At 36.2% G+C, this 21,247-nt stretch overlaps 1 protein-coding gene across 1 annotated transcript in view; it reads right to left on the bottom strand.

Annotated features, from left to right (window-relative positions):
* The window catches only part of LOC127653872 (receptor-type tyrosine-protein phosphatase T-like), a 322,776-nt gene extending 307,292 nt beyond the window's left edge, over positions 1–15,484 (bottom strand). The window contains exon 1 of the mRNA XM_052140673.1: positions 15,408–15,484. Within this exon, the coding sequence (XP_051996633.1) occupies positions 15,408–15,483 (76 nt within the window). The 5' untranslated portion in view covers position 15,484. The remainder of the gene's footprint in view (positions 1–15,407) is intronic.
* Positions 15,485–21,247: the final 5,763 nt, after the last annotated feature.

Raw genomic sequence — 21,247 nt, 5'->3', positions numbered from 1 at the left:
ATACTGTTTCCACACAAAAGCAGTTTATGCAATGGTCTGAGCAAGTATCTCCATCTGAGGCATCTCCTCCACTCACTCACTTTCATTCAAACCGATTTAAACAGCTTTCCCTGCTCACCGTTCCAAGCTGGTGCCACAGTTGACGTATCCAAACCAGACAAATGAGGCATTTATGTGGAGTGGTGTTGGCGTAGTGGGCTAAAGCACATAACTGGTAATCAGAAGGTTGCTGGTTCAATCCCCACATCCACCACCATTGTGTCCTTAAGCAAGGTGCTTAACTCTAGGTTGCTCTGGGGGGATTGTCCCTGTAATAAGTGCACTGTCACAAGTTACTTTGCATAAAAGCGTAAATGTACATTTATGTATGACTATATATGCTTCTCTGTGTAAACAACACTGCGCTTCTGTTGTTTTTTTTTTATTTCATGTGTCAGTTCTCAAGTGAACTTCATACAAATCTGGGATGGCATGAGGATCAGTAAATTAAATTATGTCAGTAAATTATGAGACAGTTTTCATTATGGTTGAACTAATCCTTTAATTAAAAAGTAAATTTATTTTTGATTTCACATTGACTTAAACCACATTTTCTACTACATTAGCAAATGGTAATCACAAGTTTAATTGCAGTGCATGCTGAAAAGAAGATCCACACATACGTATACCAGATTGCTCAAGATATATTTCAAAGAGTGCTAACGTGTGTGCATCTCTCTCTTTCTCATATAAAGCCTTTTAACATGGCCTCCCCTTCTCCTCTAACACCCCTCTAGTGGATGACCTTTTCACAAGAGCCAAAATAATGCACCAAAGCATGAATTCACTCTAGCAAATCGCCATTACCAACCCTAATTAAAAGCTTTTTAATCTTCCACTGGGAACAAAGCTTCTCTCGTTTTGTCAGAAGAATCTGTTGGATGTCCACTAGAGCCCTTAAAGGTTAATGGTGTCTCCAGAGAAGAAAACTCAAAGAGAATGAATGCATGTGGGGTCTTGTTACTCTTTCCTTCCTCTCCTTGACTTCTGACAGAACTCTGACTAAAAGCCACCCAGTTCATTACATTCAGCCCATCGTATTATCCAAATATCGCTGCTCTTGCTATCTCAATTTTTTCATGACTTCTTACCTTCGCTCTTCTGTTTATTTAAGGGTTGAGGGCTGTCTTTGAATTAATTACATGGTCACAATACAAATAATCTTATATATAATCACTTGTTCCACCGAATGGGGATAAATCAAAGCCATTATTTGGTAATTGAGCAAAACATAAAACTTACAGAAAGTGGCTTTAAATGTCAAGATATCACTGTGGTCATTGATTGAATGCTGAAAAGTTGTGGAGAGGATGGGTTCAAAAGTAAGGATAGACGACATCAGCAAAGACGGAAAGTCGTTTCAAAGGCAGAGCAAGTCATTAAATTTTGCATTATATTTAAAAAATTAGCGAAATAAATAGAGTCCATTTCAAATGTAATGTTTACATTAAAGTGAAAAGTCAGCTTCATCAGTTCTTGCCAATTGTAAATCTACAGTACAAGGTGGATCAACATGGTGACAGGTGGGTGAAAAGGCTGAGAAACACCAGCTGTTTTTAGTCCTCAAGAAGCAGCGTGACTAAAACAATGATACAGTAAAACAATCACAGTACCTTTTTGCACAGTACCTTTAGTGCAAAGCCGGATCAACCAATTAATGGTACTTCATATCGCTACATTAGCCCACACACATTGCCTCTGTGGATCAAGTGTGTGGTGCAGGGCAAAATGTGGCACATTGCGGTATTTATCAAATAGCAAATGACAGTGTTTGGAAAAGCAATGATTTACCCAACATGACTCTTGTAGGCCTGGATTACCAATGTTTATTTATTCATAAACTTATTTATTATTTGCACATCTAAGATTGACAGGATTTATTTGTGTGTGCATGTTGAAGGTGTGTAAATGTGTGTAATACTTTCTCCTACCAAAGTTAAGCAAAGACAGCTATTAGGAAGTCATTTGCAGATTGATTCCCCAAAAAAGTGTGAAAACTTTAGTGCTATCAAAATATTGCTCTGTTCATTTGAGCATCCAATTGCATTAGTTTGGGTCAAGACAATCTGTTTTTCAGGCCACTTGAAGACAGGCAGAGTGTTCAGGAAAACCTATTTGAAATGATAATTATTTTTGCCATTATGTTTGGTGATGCTTGTTGCGTCTCTAAATTCATCCCCTTTAAAGCACCACTTTTGTAAGAAATTCACAGCCTTCAACAATTATTTAATTTACTGCTGAACTTCAAATCTCATGCTGAGAGCAATGTACATTTTATTAGGCTTAATCTGTAGGTATTTTTCTTATAATGTGATAGCTTCACTATACTTAGTTTGCTTGGACTAGTTATTTGTTGCATATCTGTTCCATATTAAAGGGCTGCACTTAGTATCTATATATACCTAACAAAACATGTCTAGTTGGTGTGTGGTTGCTATGACATGCAGGCATAGTTCAAAATATATGGATGGATGGATGGATGGATGGATGGATGGATGGATGGATAAAATAAGCAAATGGACACATAGAGTCTACAGTTGCACACTCATTTATGATGTTAGAAGGCAATCGAAGGCAATCTCAATGTTTGATTAACCTTTAGCACACTAAACCCAAAGCAGGCAGAGTTCTTCACCAGTATGTTAATGTTAAAACCTTGTTTGCAATGATACATGAAATAACAGCTGGGTTTTGGGTAATTACCACAAAAAGAAGTGAACAGCCGGATCGTAATGGCATCTTCAACACCTTTATTCTGCTATTTAAATTAAGATTTGCTTACAACCTAATGCGATCTGCCTTCATAATAATGGATTTAATTATCAATTACTCAAATCTAAACTCACATTCAAGACCATCTCCGTCTCAATCCAATTAGATGGAATTTATTGATGGATTCATTGATGGCAATTACCATGTGTGTGCTGGCTTATGTGTGTATGTTTCTATTTGTGAGAAAATTGTAGCGTAAACAGATGGACAGGATATTACTCAATTCCAGCCATATGATGTTTGTTCAGCTCTCTCCCGATCTGCACTCTCTGAATCATTTTGCCAACACCTTCCCCTTTTTCCCCAAATCCACATCTTCACTTCTCTCTCTCTCTCCCAGGATAACCACACCAGCAAACATTAGCCTAATACTCTTTATCTCAACCAACACCTTTCTCAGGCGCAGAGGAACTCTGCGCCTGGTTAACTTCCATTCTGTTTATGAACAACAACAAACCGTGTGACAAACATTTGTCTCCATTGATTTATTCATCATAATTAAAAAATTGACAGTTATGGTTCTAAAATCTGATTGTATGAGTTGCTTTGGAAACCACAGTAAAATGCAGATAAATGCACAACTTTGACCAAATCAATTGAAATCCATCTTAATGCAACAAATGTACACTGGCAGCCTAAAGTTTGGAATAATGATTTTGATCTGTTCCAAAAATGACTGTTTCTGAAGGTAATTGGTAGCATTCAACTGCTTACAAAGTATAGTCAGGACATTACTGATGTAAAAAAACAGCACTATAACTATCAAAAAAAGTAATTTTTTGATAAAATCAAGACATACCCCATTTCCAGCAGCCATCATTCTAGCACCTCAAGTGATCATGCTAAATTGCTAATTTGGTGCTAGAAAATCACTTGCCATTATAGCAAACACAGTTGAAAGCTATTTGGTTCATTAAATGAAGCTTAACATTGTCTTTGTGCTTGTTTTGAGTTGCCACAGTATGCAATAGACTGGCATGTCTTAAGGTGTCTAAAAGAAACCGCTTTCTCTAGAAACTCATCAGTCAATCGTTTTAAAGAATGAAGGCTATACAATTCCAAAAACTGAAGATTTCACACAAAAGGTTTATACTACAGTCTTCAAAGACAAAGGACAACTGGCTCTAACAAGGACAGAAAGAGATGTGGAAGGCCAGATGTACAACTAAACAAGAGGATAAGTACATCAGAGTCTCTAGTTTGAGAAATAGACACCTCACTTATCCTCAGCTGACAGCTTCATTGAATTCTACCTGCTAAACACCAGATTCATGTACAACAGTAAAGAGAAGACTCAGGAGTGCAGGCCTTATGGGAAGAATTCGAAAGAAAAGGCCACTTTTGAAACAGAAAAATAAAAAGAAAAGGTTAGAGTGGGCAAAGAAACACATTGGACACAGATAATTGGAAAAGAATGTTAAGGATCTTAAACACATTGAGATTTTGTGGGATCAACTAGACTCTAAGGTGCGTGAGAAGTGCAAGTGTTACAGGAGTTGTGTGAGTATCTGGACAAACTGGCAGCTAGAATGCCAAGGATCTGCTAAGCTGTCATTGCTGCACATGGAAGATTTTTTTATGAGAACTCTTTGAAGTAGATTAAGAAGTTCTGAAAATGTTTTCAAATAATGTCCTGACTATACATTGTGATCGGCTGAATGCCACTTTTGTGAATAAAAGTACCAAATTCTTTCCATAAGAGCAAAATCTTTACATTATTCCAAACTTTTGGCCACCAGTGAACATATCTACAATATTACCTACATTAATGCTAAACAACTATATTACCTGCCGGAAGAATTCGTAAAAAAGGGTGGTTAAGTACCAACTCTAAATTCTGATTGGATGAGCCACTTTTGAAGTTTTTGTAAATTGCTGATAAACACACACCTGTGACCACTCATTCTATATTAATGTGCCAATATTAATGTGCCAAAGTAGCAATTAACTTTGATCATTTGTTTGTGAATTGTAAACAACCTATTATGCTAATTAATTTCTGCCACTTGCCAGATTAATTGTTTATTCAGATTATTATAATAAAAAAATAACTACTTTATTTATTGAAATATTACGGAAGAGGATTAGGGCCAAGCAATAATAAAAAAATAAAACCATCTCGAGATTAAAGTCATTATAATGCGAGATTAAACTCGATAAATTTTGAGAAAAAAGTCTAAATACAATCTTGAGAATAAACTCATTAAATATCGAGATTAAAGTCATTATAATGCGAGATTAAATTCGTTAAATTTCGAGAAAAAAGTCGAAATACAATCTTGAGAATAAACTCATTAAATATCGAGATTAAAGTCATTATAATGCGAGATTAAACTCGTTAAATTTCGAGAAAAAAAGTCGAAATACAATCTTGAGAATAATCTCATTAAATATCGAGAATAAAGTCATTATAATGCGAGATTAAACTTAACGAGTTTTTTCTCGAAACACAACGACTTTATTCTCGATATTTAATGAGTTTATTCTCAAGATTGTATTTCGACTTTTTTCTCGAAATTTAACGACTTTAATCTCACATTATAATGACTTTAATCTCGAGATGGCTTTATTTTTTATTATTATTGCTTGGCCCTAATCCTCTTCCGTAAAATATTGTTAGTGTAATTATTTTATATAAAAATCCAGTGATTTTACCATGTTATGGGCCATTTGCCGTTTTTTTTTTTTTTCTTCATTGTTGGTCTTCATAAACATGTGTCAGACAAAGGACATCTTTGGCTCTCTGTGTTATTTATGTATGTTTTTTAAAACTCTGTGTCAGGTAAAAAACTGAAAGTACAGTAAAGTAAGTAAAAGACATCTTGAGAACCCTGTAGTCTATTCATTTCCATTTCGCTCCCTCTACCTAAGAATGTGTCCTGTGTGAACAGCCCCTTTACTCTGCTTCACACCATGCCTAACAACACCCTTTGACTGTGGTACATTCAATGCAATGCACGGCCTATGGTGGCTTATTGCTTTACTCTAACACCTCTCTCTGTTTCTTATTTTCTTTCCATCTCTCTCTCCATACACCCTTTTTTGGTTGTAAGCTCTGAGCACCACTTAGTATGCTTTCTTTGAGACTCTTACAGCTGTGAATAGAAATCTATCCCCTATGTTCAGGACAGAGAGGTATAAGGTGTCACGTTCAAATGAGCTCCTTGCTGTTTTAGTCCAAAGCATTTTATTGCTCTATTGATTTGGAGAACGTCATGGTGACAGGGCTGCATGGAGAGTGACCGTGATTTGACGGGGTGTCAAATGAGCCGGTGTCTCTTTAACAGGCATAATGTAATTGGGCCTCACACACTACGGTAACAAAATAGTTCAATCTCCACCCACTCGGAAGAGAATAAAAGAACCACAGGCCAAATAGTTAGCTCTGCATTGGGAAATGTTTTAAACATGCCTTTGTTAATCTAAAGGTGAGCAGTAATAAGTATTCCTGTAACTGGCAGAGCATGGCACAAGCAACAGTAAGGTCCTCTTGAGTTTGATACCTAGGTAACGAACATACTGATGAAATGTATAGCTAGAATGAAATTTAAGACACTTTGGATAAAAGTGTCTGCTTAAATGCTGCTACTTCGTAACGGTCTAATATCATTGAATAATTTTTCTTGCTTATTTTGGCACAAAAACATTTTCAAAAATAAAATCCAAGTAACCTCATATACTCATAATCTAGTGAAGGTGATTTTGACTTTGAAAGGATTGTATCATATTTTGTACATACATTTGTTTCCATAACACACTGTCTAAACCGGGCACATCTTGATGCGACGCAACAGCTTTAAGCTGTCTATACTGAACGCATTGACACAAACATTTTTGTAGTGCAGTAGTAGTGCTCTCAAACTGATTCCAGAATACATATCCCATCTTCCATTGGTTGGACTAACAGTTAGTCCTGCCCCAAACTCACATCATTGGTTGAGTCCATTTTACTGTGTCGTGCACCAAATTGTTACATTGTTATACTTTTAGGGTAAAACAACCTACAAATGCCTTACAGTCGTCTCTGAATATTAAGCTGGGATAAGTGAAAAATTACACAAAAGCTTTACATTTCTAAACGTTTTGAGTTTCTCATTACAGTCTCTTTCTCTCTGTATCTCTTTGACTTTGTCTCTCTTTCCCCTCGCAGGAGCAGTCTCTTTTTCAACCTCTATCTCTCTCCTCCTAAACCCTCATGAATCTTTCAGGCAGAGTGATGAGGGCTGTAAATCCAGCCTTGCACACAAGGTGGAAAAAATATATATAATTACTTTTTATCACACATTAAATCCCCCGACACCACGGACATCAGAGAGGGTCCTTCTGCCCGTCCAGAATAAGCATGACCCTTCTGGAAAGTGCTGACTGAAGGGGAAAGGATGTTTTTGCCCTGAAGAAATGGATGAAAGAAGAACGGAGGATCTCTTTCATTTTCTCTAGCTCGCAGTTCATGCTTTATTAATTTAACGTCAATGGCACTTTATGAAACCTATTTGAGTTGAGACGTACATCTAACCTCAAAAGGAAGAAGGATTTGGGGCCACCGAGTTTGTTCTGTAACAGGTATACATACTGTACTCTAAGCAAAATAAGGGCTAGTTCACCCAAAACTAAAAATCCATCATTCATGTCAATCAATTACTCACCCTTATGTCACTTGAAACATGTATAATTACTTTTTCTTTCTGGCTTGGAACGCAGAAAAGGAGGTATTAAGCAGAATATCCAGGCTACACTTTTCCAAACAACAAAAGTGGATGGTGAACAGTAGCTGTCAAGCTCCCAAAAACACAAATTAGGGCCATAAAAGCAGTCCATATAACTTGTCTTATAATGCACGTCTTCTAAAGCCATACAATAGTTTTAATTTCGGTCTGTTCCTCACACAAAGCTATTGAGTGGCTTTGGAAGACATAAAAATATGGCACACAGGTCATATGGACTACTTTCATGGTACTTTTTTATCCTTTTTTGAGCTATGGTCACCATCCACTTTTGTCGTATGGAAAAAGCAGCATGGGGTTTCTGCTACATGTCTCCTTTTGTGTTCAACAGTGGAAAAAACATGGTATGTGTGACATGATGGTCAAGGATGTGAGTAGATTTTCATTTTTGGATGAACTATTCCTTTAAATACTGACTCATTCGAAATCTCTGGATCCGAATAACTCCTCAGGTATTACAAATGGCTTCTCAAAAGGATTCACTCTCAATACAGTATAAGGAGGAGACATCTCATTTATAGTGGACTTGGCCTGCTCTCCACTATTGAGCTGTCATTTAGTCAGCCAAATAGAATAAGTGGGGAGGATTAGACCAGCAAAGTCATGCAGATAACACCTCTGACAGTCTGCTTTTCTCAAATTCGCTCGCCCGAATACTAAACAGGCTGCTGACTGACAGCTTGTCAGAGGGCAAGAGTGGAGCGCTGAAACCTGGCAACCCAAGAGCAAGCCGATAACAAGCAGGTCAAAGAAAACAATTAAGGCCCTGACGCTTTCTAATGGACACACAGGAAATAATCATGTTCTTCTGTGTGTGTGTTTGCGTGTGTGCAAAATCCATTATGTCCCGACGGCCCTTGCAAAAAGTCATTTGTTGGTCCTCTCAGGTGTCTCGTTTCGGCGACCACTTCAAGTGTTGGGTTTTCTCGCCCTCTCTCTTTTCCGTCTGTCTCTCAGTATTTCATTTCTCCCTGATTTTTCCCATTGTTATTCCTCCCCCTCATTCGTGGTTCTCCATCTCACTCTAAAGCAGCAATCACAACAGAACGGGGAGTCGTCGCAGTCAGACTACTCGTTTTGTTTCCATACAACTTGAGAGAGAATGAGGCTTTTAGAGTTGCCTGCTCCTTTACCCCTGGCAGCCACAGCGAGAATTCACTCTCACTGCGTTTCACTTAACCTGAATGAAGTCTTATATGTTTATGGATGTTTTCAAGTTAAAGCCACTGTGGAACTTAAATGTAATAAATCCCTCCTTGTGGTTTAAAGCATGCAGACAAAACATTCTGATGAAATTCATGTTTGATGGAGCCAGTTTTTATATGTATCTTGGTGTTTCCATAAGGCATTTTTCAAGTCAAGTCAAGTCAAGTCAAGTCAATTTTATTTGTATAGAGCCTTTCACAACACACATCGTTTCAAAGCAGCTTTACAAAAGATCAGGCATTAACAGATTATAAAACTAATGTTGATAAATCATCATTGTGTAATTAGATAAAATACGATTGTTTATCGTGTTTAAAAATAAGTCATTAAATAGTAATTGTATTAATAACCCCTGGAACTCAATTCAATGCAATATCCCAAATTTCACATAAAATACATGGATGATACATGGACTAACGTTGTATGACAAGAGCTGTGTAATGCATAGCAAAATTACTTATTTTGTGTTCCACAAAAAAAATAACAGCATACAAGTGAGTACCAGTAAATAATGGCTGCCTTTTTGGGTGTACTATTCCTTAAAGTGGTCCAAAAAATATTAAAAAAAAGCCCAGCTCTTTTTGCATTTTATGCAAATGTACGAATAATGTGAACATGGCACACTTTGCGTTCACAATGCAAATTACAGTACAAGCGAATCACACCCACATACCTAACTAAACAAAGAACTAAACATACTCCAACCAAGTGACCAGGTGGAGTTTGATTTGGGTCTGAGTTTGTTTGGGGCATTCACATTTCAGACAAAATTCTTACGGACCTCTCTGAGATCTCTGAGTCAAACAAAGTATAAAGTCTATTTCTTTCCATTTCAGTTTCTTTCACCAATTGTTTCTATGTTACTCAGGGGGTTTTATTACTTTTCCTCTTGTTTGACTCAGAGAGAGATTGGGGTTACAGCACAGGGCCAGCCATTAGACATGGGTGAAGTGTCTCATTCAAGGGCTCAGCCAAAGTGGTCAGAAAAGGAACAAGCTTTCTGTTCATTATATGGAGCTTTATGGGGCCCACTGGACTATGTGTACAAGGCTCATCCTTGCAGTTTCTATAATATCTGTAAAGAAGAGTGTTGGCAAATTTAGTTCCAGGTTTGGGAAGTAGACAATGTTGATGCATGCAGCACTGTGTTTTTCATTTAGCTACATTTTGAGTTAAACAAATCACAAATAAATTAAATTATTTTGCAAAAACATGTTTAAATTCAACCTGAAATCAGAATTGTCTGAAAATGTACTTTCTTAATATACATTAGTCTTATTGTGCTTGATTCATCAGTGCAAAGAAAAAAGTTTGTCTTCATAATGTTTCTTTTTTTTTTTTATCCCCATTTGGAAAGCCCAATTCCCACTACTTAGTAGGTCCTCCAGGTGGCGCGGTTGCTCACCACAATCCGGGTGGCAGAGGACAAGTCTCAGTTGCCTACGCTTCTGGAACCATCAATCCACGCATCTTATCACGTTGCTCATCGTTCATGACACCGCGGAGACTCCCAGCATGTGGAGGCTCATGCTACTCTCCGCGATCCATGCACAAATTACCACGTGCCCCATTGAGAGTAAGAACCACTAATCGTGGCCACGAGGAGGTTACCCCATGTGACTCTACCCTGCGTAGCAACCGAGCCAATTTGGTTGCCTAGGAGACCTGGCTGGAGTCACTCAGTACACCCTGAATTCGAATTCGTGACCCCAGGGGTGGTAATCAGCATAAATACTCGCTGAGCCACCCAGGCCCCCTTCATAATGTTTGTTCAATAAAACATTATTAGGATAAATAAATACTTCTATTAATGTCAGTTATTAAACGTAAACCTTGCTACACCTCTAAAACAACTTTCCTTTTTGGCTGACATCACCAAGCCCTCTTATTTTAACTCCTCCCCTTTAACAACTGACTTTAAAAACATCTAAATTGTAGTTTACATAAGGTCCTATGCATATTGAAATAGCATATGTTGCACATGTAATGGTCTCCATATAATCTATTCTGACCTGCTGATGTAAAATGCATGGAACTAAATCAATACAATGAGTGAATATTAAGACCAGCAACATAAACACTTAACTTATAGAAACACGGTCTGTCCTTCAATGCGAGATAGCGACAAAATACGAGATTAGAAGCAACAGTATAACAAAAAGGAATATATCTATTCATATTTCAACATAAGAGTACCTAAAACAGCACCTAAAAGTTGTCTCGTGCTCAGGGACATGAGTATTCATCAAAAAGCCTCAGAAACACACACACATTCTGAGTGAGCAGTCGAACTAGATTATCCAGTAGTCTGGCAGCTTCTGGATTAGCTATTAGTCTGGCAGTGCGCACATGATAAGAGACTTCACTGAGTTGCAAATGAGTAGCTGTCAGAGAGCAAGAGACTGAGAGAGAGAGAGGGAGACAAATCCACAGCTCCCTCGGGGTATATGATCTCTCATTAGCTGAAATGAATCATTCTTATTAATAATAGGTGTCTCCTCGCAACCTCAACGAAATTAAAACTTCTGGCAGGCAAATAAAAATGATGCCTCTGAATTAGATCATCTAAACTGGCCTTGCAATAAATTATCCTTATGTCACATATACTGTAAGCCTATGTCTTGATCCAACTGACTGGGTATCTCAATCAAAGGGATACATTTACTAATGCCATTCTAAATGTTCTAACACCTAAAATAAAATCGAAAGACTATATTAACAGGCATAAAATGGGTAGACCTACTGAAATAGGCTGACATTGCACTGAAAGCGCACTAAAACAATTTTATAAATGTTGTAAACATCAATAACATATAAAAGCTGTCCATCAATACGAACGTGGGATAAATGTGATTGAATCGATGAGGCCTGTATGCCTTGAGGGTCATAACAAAACAAAACAAAAGTACAGGGATGGCCTCAGATGCTATTTCCATGGTATTTTAATATATACTGTACTCTAGTACTGAAAGATTACATGTGTTTTGTAGAGTACCATGCTACTATGTCCAAAAAATTTACTTTTGTCTTTATATGTTGAGAGTTGAGCCCTGCTTTCGTTATCTCAGACTGGTGAATAAAGATAGGCCTACAGTATACTTGTCAAGCTGTCCACTGAAGCACAGAGAAAGTCTTGTAGTCCCTGCCAAAATTACAAGCGAAGACAGAATGGAACACAAATTATCCCCACAACAAGAACCAGACTCCAGACGTGCCTCTTAAAGCATTGACATTTTAAAATGAACATGTTACGGTATGCTGGATGTGAAACCTACTGTATAGCCTAATACAATCAGATAGTATTTGATCAACAGGTAACTGTGTATTTAAAGCACCTGAGAGCATTCAAACATGAAAAGATTTACAAGCCTACAGAGACATCCAAAGACCCCTGAGATATTCATGGTTATATTATTAGTCAACCCTTAAAATTAAAACTAGTGAAGATTAATATTTATTATTCTGTTTCTCTGTCTGTTTTGGTTGTCTGTTAATAATCCTTTTTGTTCAAGTGTCAGTTTTGCGGTTGCTGTTGTCTGTAGTTCAGACAGTCATTGTAGTTAACGAAAACTAATACTAAAATCTTTTTCCTTAACTAAAATAAAAATAAAAACTGAAATAATTGGAAAAAACTGTAACCAAAATAAAATAATTTTTCCAAAACTAACTGAAAAAAAAAAAAAAAAAACATATCTCGAATGAATTTTAGTTTTTGTTATAATAGGTTGAATATGGGCAAAGTGGGACACCTTTGGAAATTTTACTTTTCTTGACACTTTGATTTATTATCCAAAAGCCACATAACCTAACATTTGACCTTTGATGAAAGTTTAGGATGTCTTCTACCTAAGTCAAAAGCAAAAATGATGAAATATTCTATACTAGGAAATCCTTGAAGTCCAAGGAACCTTTGAAGACCCTCTTTTGACCAAATCCCAGATTTGTTTTTATTTTTTTATATTTTTTTTATTTTGGTAAAGTGGGACAGAGGGAAAAATGATTCTCTAGAAAATATCTACAAAGTATATGGAATTGTTTTGTTTATATTTTCTTATACACTTTCACATCAAAGCATAAAGATAACCTTAACAATTTACCTCAAATTTCTGTTATTTCCAATTTAAAACATCAAAAAGATAAAGAGATAGTTCACCCAAAAATCATTACTACCCTCATGCCATCCCAGATGTGTATGACTTTCTTTCTTCTGCAGAACACAAATGAAGATTTTTAGAAGAATTTCTCTACTCTGTAGGTCCATACAATACAAGTCAACAGGGTCCAAAACTTTGAAGCTCCAAGAAGCACATACTGGCAGCATAAAAGTAATCCATAAATGGTTTATTCCATGTCTTCAGAAGTGATCTAATCCATTTTGGGTGAGAACAAACCAAAATATAACTACTTTTTCACTGCACATCTTGCTATTGCAGTCAACATGAACGATCATGATTTCAAGTTTGATTACACTTACTATTACAGTGAGCAGAATGCTAGATGTTGCTGGTAAATATAATCGAGCTTGATATCATGATTGCCAAGGATACTGCTGATGTCAAGATTTACAGTAAATCAGGAATTAAATATCAAACTGTTTCTCACTCACACATCATATTGTCAAGTCAAGGATTTAACCACTGGAGTCATATGCATCACTTTTATGCCACCTTTATATGCTTTTTGGAGCTTCAAAGTTTTGGCTCCTATTGACTTCAGACTACAGAGCTGAGATATTCTTCTAAAAATCTTAATTTGTGTTCTGCTGAAGAAAGAAAGTCACACACATCTGTAAAGGCATGAGGATGAGTAAATGATAAGAGACTTTTCATTTTGGGATGAACTATCACTTTAATTGTTTACAATTCACATTAAACATGAAAATACCCCTAGATAGATGTAACACAAGACTGCCCTGAGAAATGTAATGATGTTAGACGTTTTAAATTACAGCAGTAAACGCTCAGCTTTGGCAGCCGCAAAAAATCCTAAAACTAACCCTAACCCTAACTAATTAAACTTAAAACAAAAACTAACAAACTGTGAGAAACTAAACTACATTGTAATGAGAAATTTAGTCTAAAATAGAAATTAAAAACTGCATTAAAAATCCAAGCAAAACCGTTTAAATTTAGAGCTCTGGAAACTGTTGTAGAACAACAGATAGCAAACAAACCTAATTAATAAACTAATTTTTTTTAGCTTAACTTTTATGCTAAATAAATTGAAAACATGCTTTGCATTGATTAATATGCTTTTGGTTGCTTTTTGCTTTTGTTTTATTAATGCAATGTCATAAAGTGGAGATACTGTGAAACACAGGACATAGGCTACTCTAGTGGAAATTCTTGTCTTTTTATGCTTAATTTAAACTTTAAACCAGCTATTTAGAAAATAATGTACTTTTCTAAGCTTCCTGATCAAATTAAAATAGACAACTCTTTACTTTACTTGAATGGCTAATTTCTTCCAACCACATCTTCCAACCACATAGTTATTTTTTTTATAAAAACTTCCCCTATCATTTACCTTCATCTCTACACCATAATTCTCATAATTAGTTTCTTCTGTTGGAGTAATTTCTTTGATCTAGCTACCATATTCAGGACTAAAACAATTTATTCAAAACAAATTATGAGTTTCAAAACTGAGAAACGTTTCTTGATCTTGGACCATTTTACGTCGATCTCAGAATCAGCCAGTGATGCCGCAGTTCAAGATTTAGATGTGTCCGGAGCGCCACCCGACGGTGAAGAAATGCATTGCATTCTGCTGGGACAGCGCGGACGCAGATTCGCTCACTCAAGACTATTTTAAAATTCGATCCCTGTGCTCACCAAAGCTCCAGAACGATCAGTGATAAACGTAACAAATTAGAAATGAAAAATATACACCCTGGCACAGATTGACGACATGAGGTCTGAGACTATATTTTCATTACAAGCCTAGTAATCTGCTTTTTGACTAACAAAACTTTTCTCTATTTAGTCCAAGGTGTCATATACACAGATTGAGCCTCACATAACCTTAAAATATGGTATATTGGTCTATATTTACATATATTTATATATTTATATTTATATGTGTGTGTGTGTGTGTGTGTGTGTGTGTGTGTGTGTGTGTGTGTGTGTGTGTGATAGAAAAATAGTCTTTATATATATATATATATATATATATATATATATATATATATACTATTATATAATATATATATATATATATACATACTACAATACATATATATCACACACATATACACACACACACACACACACACTGTCTGCATATATTAGATAGAAAACGTAAAATGTATAAAAACGTCAAATGTTTATTTTAACGAAATTAACTGTCGTCTATTCAAACAAACCCGCGGCAAACTTGTTCCCTCATTCTTTTTTTTTTATCAATAACAACTGTACAAATCCGTTATAAAATGTATGTTTTACCACAAAAAAAGTATTTATTCACCACATAAACGACAAATAAAGCTTGGAAGCAACATCAAATGCTCAATTCATTACCATAACATTAGCTAAGTTTCGCCTTTCTTCAAGGTGCCGTTAAAAACGACAGAATTATTCAACTTTCGTCCGTCTTCGGTTACGGCATTCAAACCACGCGCAACCTCCACAAAGTGCCCAAAAGATCCTGAAGAGAACGCAAACTTACCTGGAAAGAACTCTCCAAATGTCAATTGAAGGTGTAAAACAAGCAGCAGAACGATGAAATAGTTCCTTTTGTCCATTCTTTCGGTCACGTCAGTGCGCGGTGTCCCGGCATTGGTGATGTAGCGCGCGACTCAAGCCGGCAGTCGACAGCTGTCTGATTGTTGGGCTTCTGTACTGCGACGATAGGGTGTGCGGGGAGGAGAGTGGGTGCGAATGAACGAGGAGGGGGTTCTAGTATCCCCCAGGTCCTTATACCTACTGCCTGCCAAACCAGTGCCAGCCAGCTCCAGTGCAAAAAAACGGAACCGGTGTCTTCGCGCCGGTGATGGTTAACATACTACGATGCGCGCGGAAGAATGAGTTTAGAGTGAGTGATGAAGGAACTGTAGTACACTTCGCGCTACTGTGCGCGCGTTGACGAGGGGTGCGCACTTTTACGCCGTGGCTAAAAGTAATTCTATACCCAAGGAGAGCTATAAGCAATTAATAAGGGAGGTTCCAGAACTCTCTAGTTTCTTTGTTTTCCAGGGTGTTATTTACAGTGGCCAAAAAACAAAACAAAAAATTAAAAAATTGGACACTGAAGATGTTGAAGATGTTAAAAATGTATGAAGTGCATTGCATTAGATCACATTAAATACCACACCAAGCGCCATTTATTTTAACCCTTAAATGCATACCTTGGGTCTTTGGTGACCCAGGACCTCATTTCACCCTCTTTACAGTACCTCTTCCTTTTTTGGAGTTAATCACCCACTTCTTTAGTATTCCTTAAAAATGCCAAAAACTATGCTTTTTCTAACAGCTTGAATACCAAAAGTGCAAAGGGTCGTTACTGAGACATGTAATGATGTCACAATATGTAATAATTTATGATTATTTAATAACTACAAAAGTTGATCTCAAAAGATATATTTTTATGTGTTTATTACAAGACACATCATTTTTTTTATTATTATTTTTGTATTGTTTTCCTGTAAAAATATCTAAAAATCCTTAAAACAAGATCAGTTAGATTTTTCTTGTTTTAGAAACAACACTGCATAAGATATTTAGGTTTTTCAGAGAATGTATTTTTAACATGTGTATTTTGAGTACACGTGAAAAAGTGAAAAAGTGAAAAAAAATCTACCATTGCTGAAGAAGTAATCCAAAGTATTTAGAATACATTACTGACTTTGAGTAATCTAACAGAATACGATACAAATTACATTTTACAGTATATATTCTATAGTCTGTAGTGGAATACATTTCAAAATTAACCCTCCCAACCCTGTGTACATGAAACTGGCATCGAGCGGGTAGAGTTCAATGAAGCTGTTGAGGACATGTGAGGCGTCTATTTCTCAAACTAGAGACTCTGATGTACTTATCCTCTTGTTTAGTTGTACATCTGGTCTTCCACATCTCTTTCTGTCCTTGTTGTCCAGTTGTTCTTTGCCTTTGAAGACTGTAGTGTAAACCTTTGTATGAAATCTTCAGTTTATTGGCAATTTCAAGCATTGTATAGCTTTCATTCCTCAAAATAATGATTGACTGACGAGTTTCTAGAGAAATCGGTTTCTTTTTTGGCATTTTTTATTTATATTGACCTTAAGACATGCCGGTCTATTGCATACTGTGGCAATTCTAAAACAAAGACAATGATAAGCTTCATTTAACAAACCAAATAGCTTTAAACTGTGTTTGATATAACGGCACGTGATTTTCTAGTACCAAATTAGCAATTTAGCATGTTTATTCAAGGATAGGGTCCTGGAGTGATGGCTGCTGGAAATGGGGCCTGTTTAGGTTTGATTAAAATAAAAATGATTAAATAGTGATGGTGCAGATTTTTACATCAGTAATGTCCTGACTATACTTTGTAATACGTTGAATGCCACTTTGGTGAATTAAAGTACCAATTTCCTTCCGAAACAGATCAAATCTTTACATTATTCCAAACTTTTGGCTGCCAGTGTACATTTAGCATCATTCATAATATTCTATTATTGTCCATTGTTTTGAAATATGCTTTAAAAATTGTACACTGTCTGTGTACAATATCCATTTGTGATGATAGATAGATGGATGGATGGATGGATGATATACTGTATGTGCCGGATCAAAGACCCAATATATGTCATATTTTTTAGCAAACTCCCATGCCGGATTAAAGGAGCACAATTTGCATGCAATAAGTTTCACTAAAATAACTTTGCTTTAAATCATAGTTCAAAATTAAGATACCAAATGTATTTATGGTTGCCTTGGAACTTAACGTCCATAATGTGCTGAACTACACCTTTGGTTACTCTGCTAGAACACCTGTGTGAACTTGACAGGAACTGACTCCATCCTCTATAAATCACCTTGGGTTTCAGTTGCTTAAAAATAGCAGAATTTAAATGTACCCTAAATGTATTATGTATAAAAAGAGTAGACCTGCTGAGTAAGAGATGACACTGCTGCACAGATTTTAAATGAGTAAACAGCGAAAAAATGAAGCATTTAGGCATGTAGTATGCCTTGAGGGTTCCTCTTACAAAAATCATATGGTCCAGTGGTGGTATTACCATGACACTTTGATAAATACCATGGTCCCAAATGATTACCATGTGAATGTACTATAGTAGCTACATCATACTCCAAGAATTACTTCAAAGAATACCATGGTACTTTTATGTAGCATGCCCACAAGATAAAGGTATAACCCTGGTACATGTCCGAAACACATGTTGCATTTGTAAGTCATTTGAATGTCTCTTTGGATAAAAGCATCTGCTAAATGAATAGATGTAAATGTAGACGTAAATGGTTTTACCATTGTTCCATATAAAAAACAAACAAACAAAAAACATGGTATTTGTTTATTTGTGTTTATATGTTGAGAATTGAGGCCTGACTTAAATATATACATATAATCTTTGTTGGCATTCACATATGCAGTGTGTATACATGCAACATACATAAAAAAAGCAAGATTGAACACCCCCTGAGTTTTGTAAAAGTGGAAAATATTTTTTCGGATATAGCCAACATACCGTTTGACAAAGCACACAATCCGCATTGCATATTTGTGAGATATGTCAATTCAGTGAATATTTGCTTTTGTCTGCTTTGTGTGTGCATTTATGAGAGAGAGAGAGAGAGAGAGAGAGAGAGAGAGAGAGAGAGAGAGAGCAAAAGCTGTTTGAAAAAGCTAATGGTCAACACCATTTGTACCATAGGAACTCCCTGAGAGGGCAGATTTCAGTTATAGTGTTTTATGGTTAGACCTAATTTATGAATTCATTATTTAGTGATGTGGAAATCAATTCCTCATTAACACAGAAAGGTGCCCTTTCATTCTTCATACCAACCCACACTAGTCCATGAGCCTTCACTCCCTTATCTCTTCTGCTCATCCCATCCAATCGGTTTTAGTTACATAAAGGCGTAAAACATGCATGCATTTAAACAGAATGACTAGTAACAAAGCAGATTAGGTACAGAAGCTCTGATATCAATTATTACTATTATTATTGCTCATAATTAGGTTTACAGATTTGAACACATCCCTTATCCAAAGTATTAAAATTTGGCACGTAACTTGTCCTGCACCATTTGTGCTACAAACATGAATCATACCTCAAATTGTGCAGCTAGTTGAGGAGAGGTATGGTGTTACTTTTCTCAACAATCAGAATTACAATTTTTGCCTTGTTGATGATAAAACTGAGGCGGTAGGACCCAAACCATATCTAGAGACTTAGAGGTGGGCTCTTTTGACTGCGTCTAGTAACCACCCAGAACTACGTCCAGGGGCCGATGCACCAGCTATACGTAAGTTACAACTTAGCTTAGTTGTGGCGTAAATGGGCTCTCAGTCACAATTTACGCACTAATAAATATTTGAGCATTGCACCATTAAACTTAGGTAGGACGTAACCGTATGTATGAACTTAATATTTACGGAAGACTCTGACCAGGAGAAACGGTTGGCATAAAAAAGCAGACAGATATTATATGACATCAATGAGCTCACAGGTTTCAATCATTTCGACATATATGATGATGTTGACATTTACAATCATTTTTTTTCATCTGAAAATGAAAAAAATCTAGTTTATTACTGATCTTTTAAATAAAAAGATTGCAATGTTACAAATATTCATAAAAAGTTGAGTAACAGAAGAGTGCAAGACCTATGGTTATTCAAAACAACACACTGACTCTAGCATACTGTAGCTGAACTATAATGATTGCTAATGACATAAGCTGTGGGAGTGCAAGTTGTTTGCGTGGGTAATAAGAGAGAGAGAGAGAGAGAGAGAGAGAGAGAGAGAGAGAGAGCATGCATTTCAAATGTACTTTCCTTACAACTTTAGATCAATGTGCACCCCCCATGGCTCAACAGTCAACCACTCCCAATCTCATAACTCAGCAAGACACCATGAACTTATTTCCATGCAAACTAGAATTGCTTCAAATCAGTATTACAATGGAGGACACGAGGCGACTGTGCGTATTTCCTATTTTTTTTTTCTCTTTGAATAAGCAAACAGCATGGTATGCCATTTCATCTCTTGTTTTCTCCTACTAAGAAAACCTTTCAAGAGTAAAATAAAGAGTAACGATTTCAAATTATACCACATACAATGAAGAAGTGTAAAACTCGAATACTGTGTCGCACCCTCACATGTGCATCCCATAAAAAGGAAAGCATCATATATTTCTATGCTCACCACCCAATTTATGACGTTTGGACATCACCACTGAGGCAGCATACGGAGGCAGCGTTATTGTGCCGTATTTGGAGGAGTGAATAAAACAGAACTTTGAAACCTGTTTTTTAGAAACACATTACTGTACATACATTGGTAACACTTTATAAGGTTCCATTTGTTAACTTTAGTTAACAACATTTGTTAACATGAACTCACATTGAATAATACTTTTACAGCTGTCTTTTTTTTTTTTACAAATACAAAAGTTATGCTTGTTAACATTAGATTTGTTAAAGTAATAATTCACATAAAAAATAAAATTATCTCATCATTTACTCACCCTCATGCAATCCCAGATGTGTATGACTTTCTTTCATCTGCAGAACACAAATGAAGATTTTTTTGAAGAATTTTTCAGCTCTGTAGGTCCATACAATGCAAGTGAATGGGTGCCAAAATTTTGAAGCTCCAAAAATCACATAAGTCATCATAAAAGTAATCCAAAAGACTCCAGTGCATAAATCCATGTCTTCAGAAGCGATATGATAGGTGTGGATGAGAATCAGATCAATATTTAAGTTATTTTTTTTTTACTATAAATTTCTCTTCTTGTTCAGTCAATCTCCACTTTCACTTTCACATTATTTTGGTTATTCACATTCTTCATGCATATCGCCCCTACTGGGCAGGGAGAAGAATTTCAAGCAAAAAAAGGCTTGAAGGAATAGTTAACCCAAAAATGAAAATTCTCTCATCATTTACTCACCCTTATGCCATCCCAGATATGACATTCTTATAATCATTCTTAAAAGAATCATTTCTCAGCTCTTTAGGTCCATACAATGCAAGTGAATGGGTACCAAAAATTTGAAGCTCCAAAACCACATCATGGCCACATAAAAGTCATCCATAAGACTCTAGTTGTTAAATCCATATCTTCAGAAGTAATATGATAGGTGTGGGTGAGAACTTTTTTAAAAGAATAAATCTCCACTTTCAACTGTTCTAAATTTCCTTGCTTCCACTGAAGCACATAAAATGCTCTTTGGAACATTCTCAAATTATGCTGGATAACATGAATTATCAGGTTTTGCACAAACATGTGGATATCAGGCCAGCACAAGTGCATTCTGTCATTTGAGCAAAAGAGGGA

This window comes from Xyrauchen texanus, chromosome 13 (genome assembly GCF_025860055.1).
Source record: "Xyrauchen texanus isolate HMW12.3.18 chromosome 13, RBS_HiC_50CHRs, whole genome shotgun sequence".
Taxonomy (NCBI): Eukaryota; Metazoa; Chordata; class Actinopteri; order Cypriniformes; family Catostomidae; genus Xyrauchen; species Xyrauchen texanus.
This window is presented reverse-complemented; position numbering and strand designations above follow the sequence as displayed.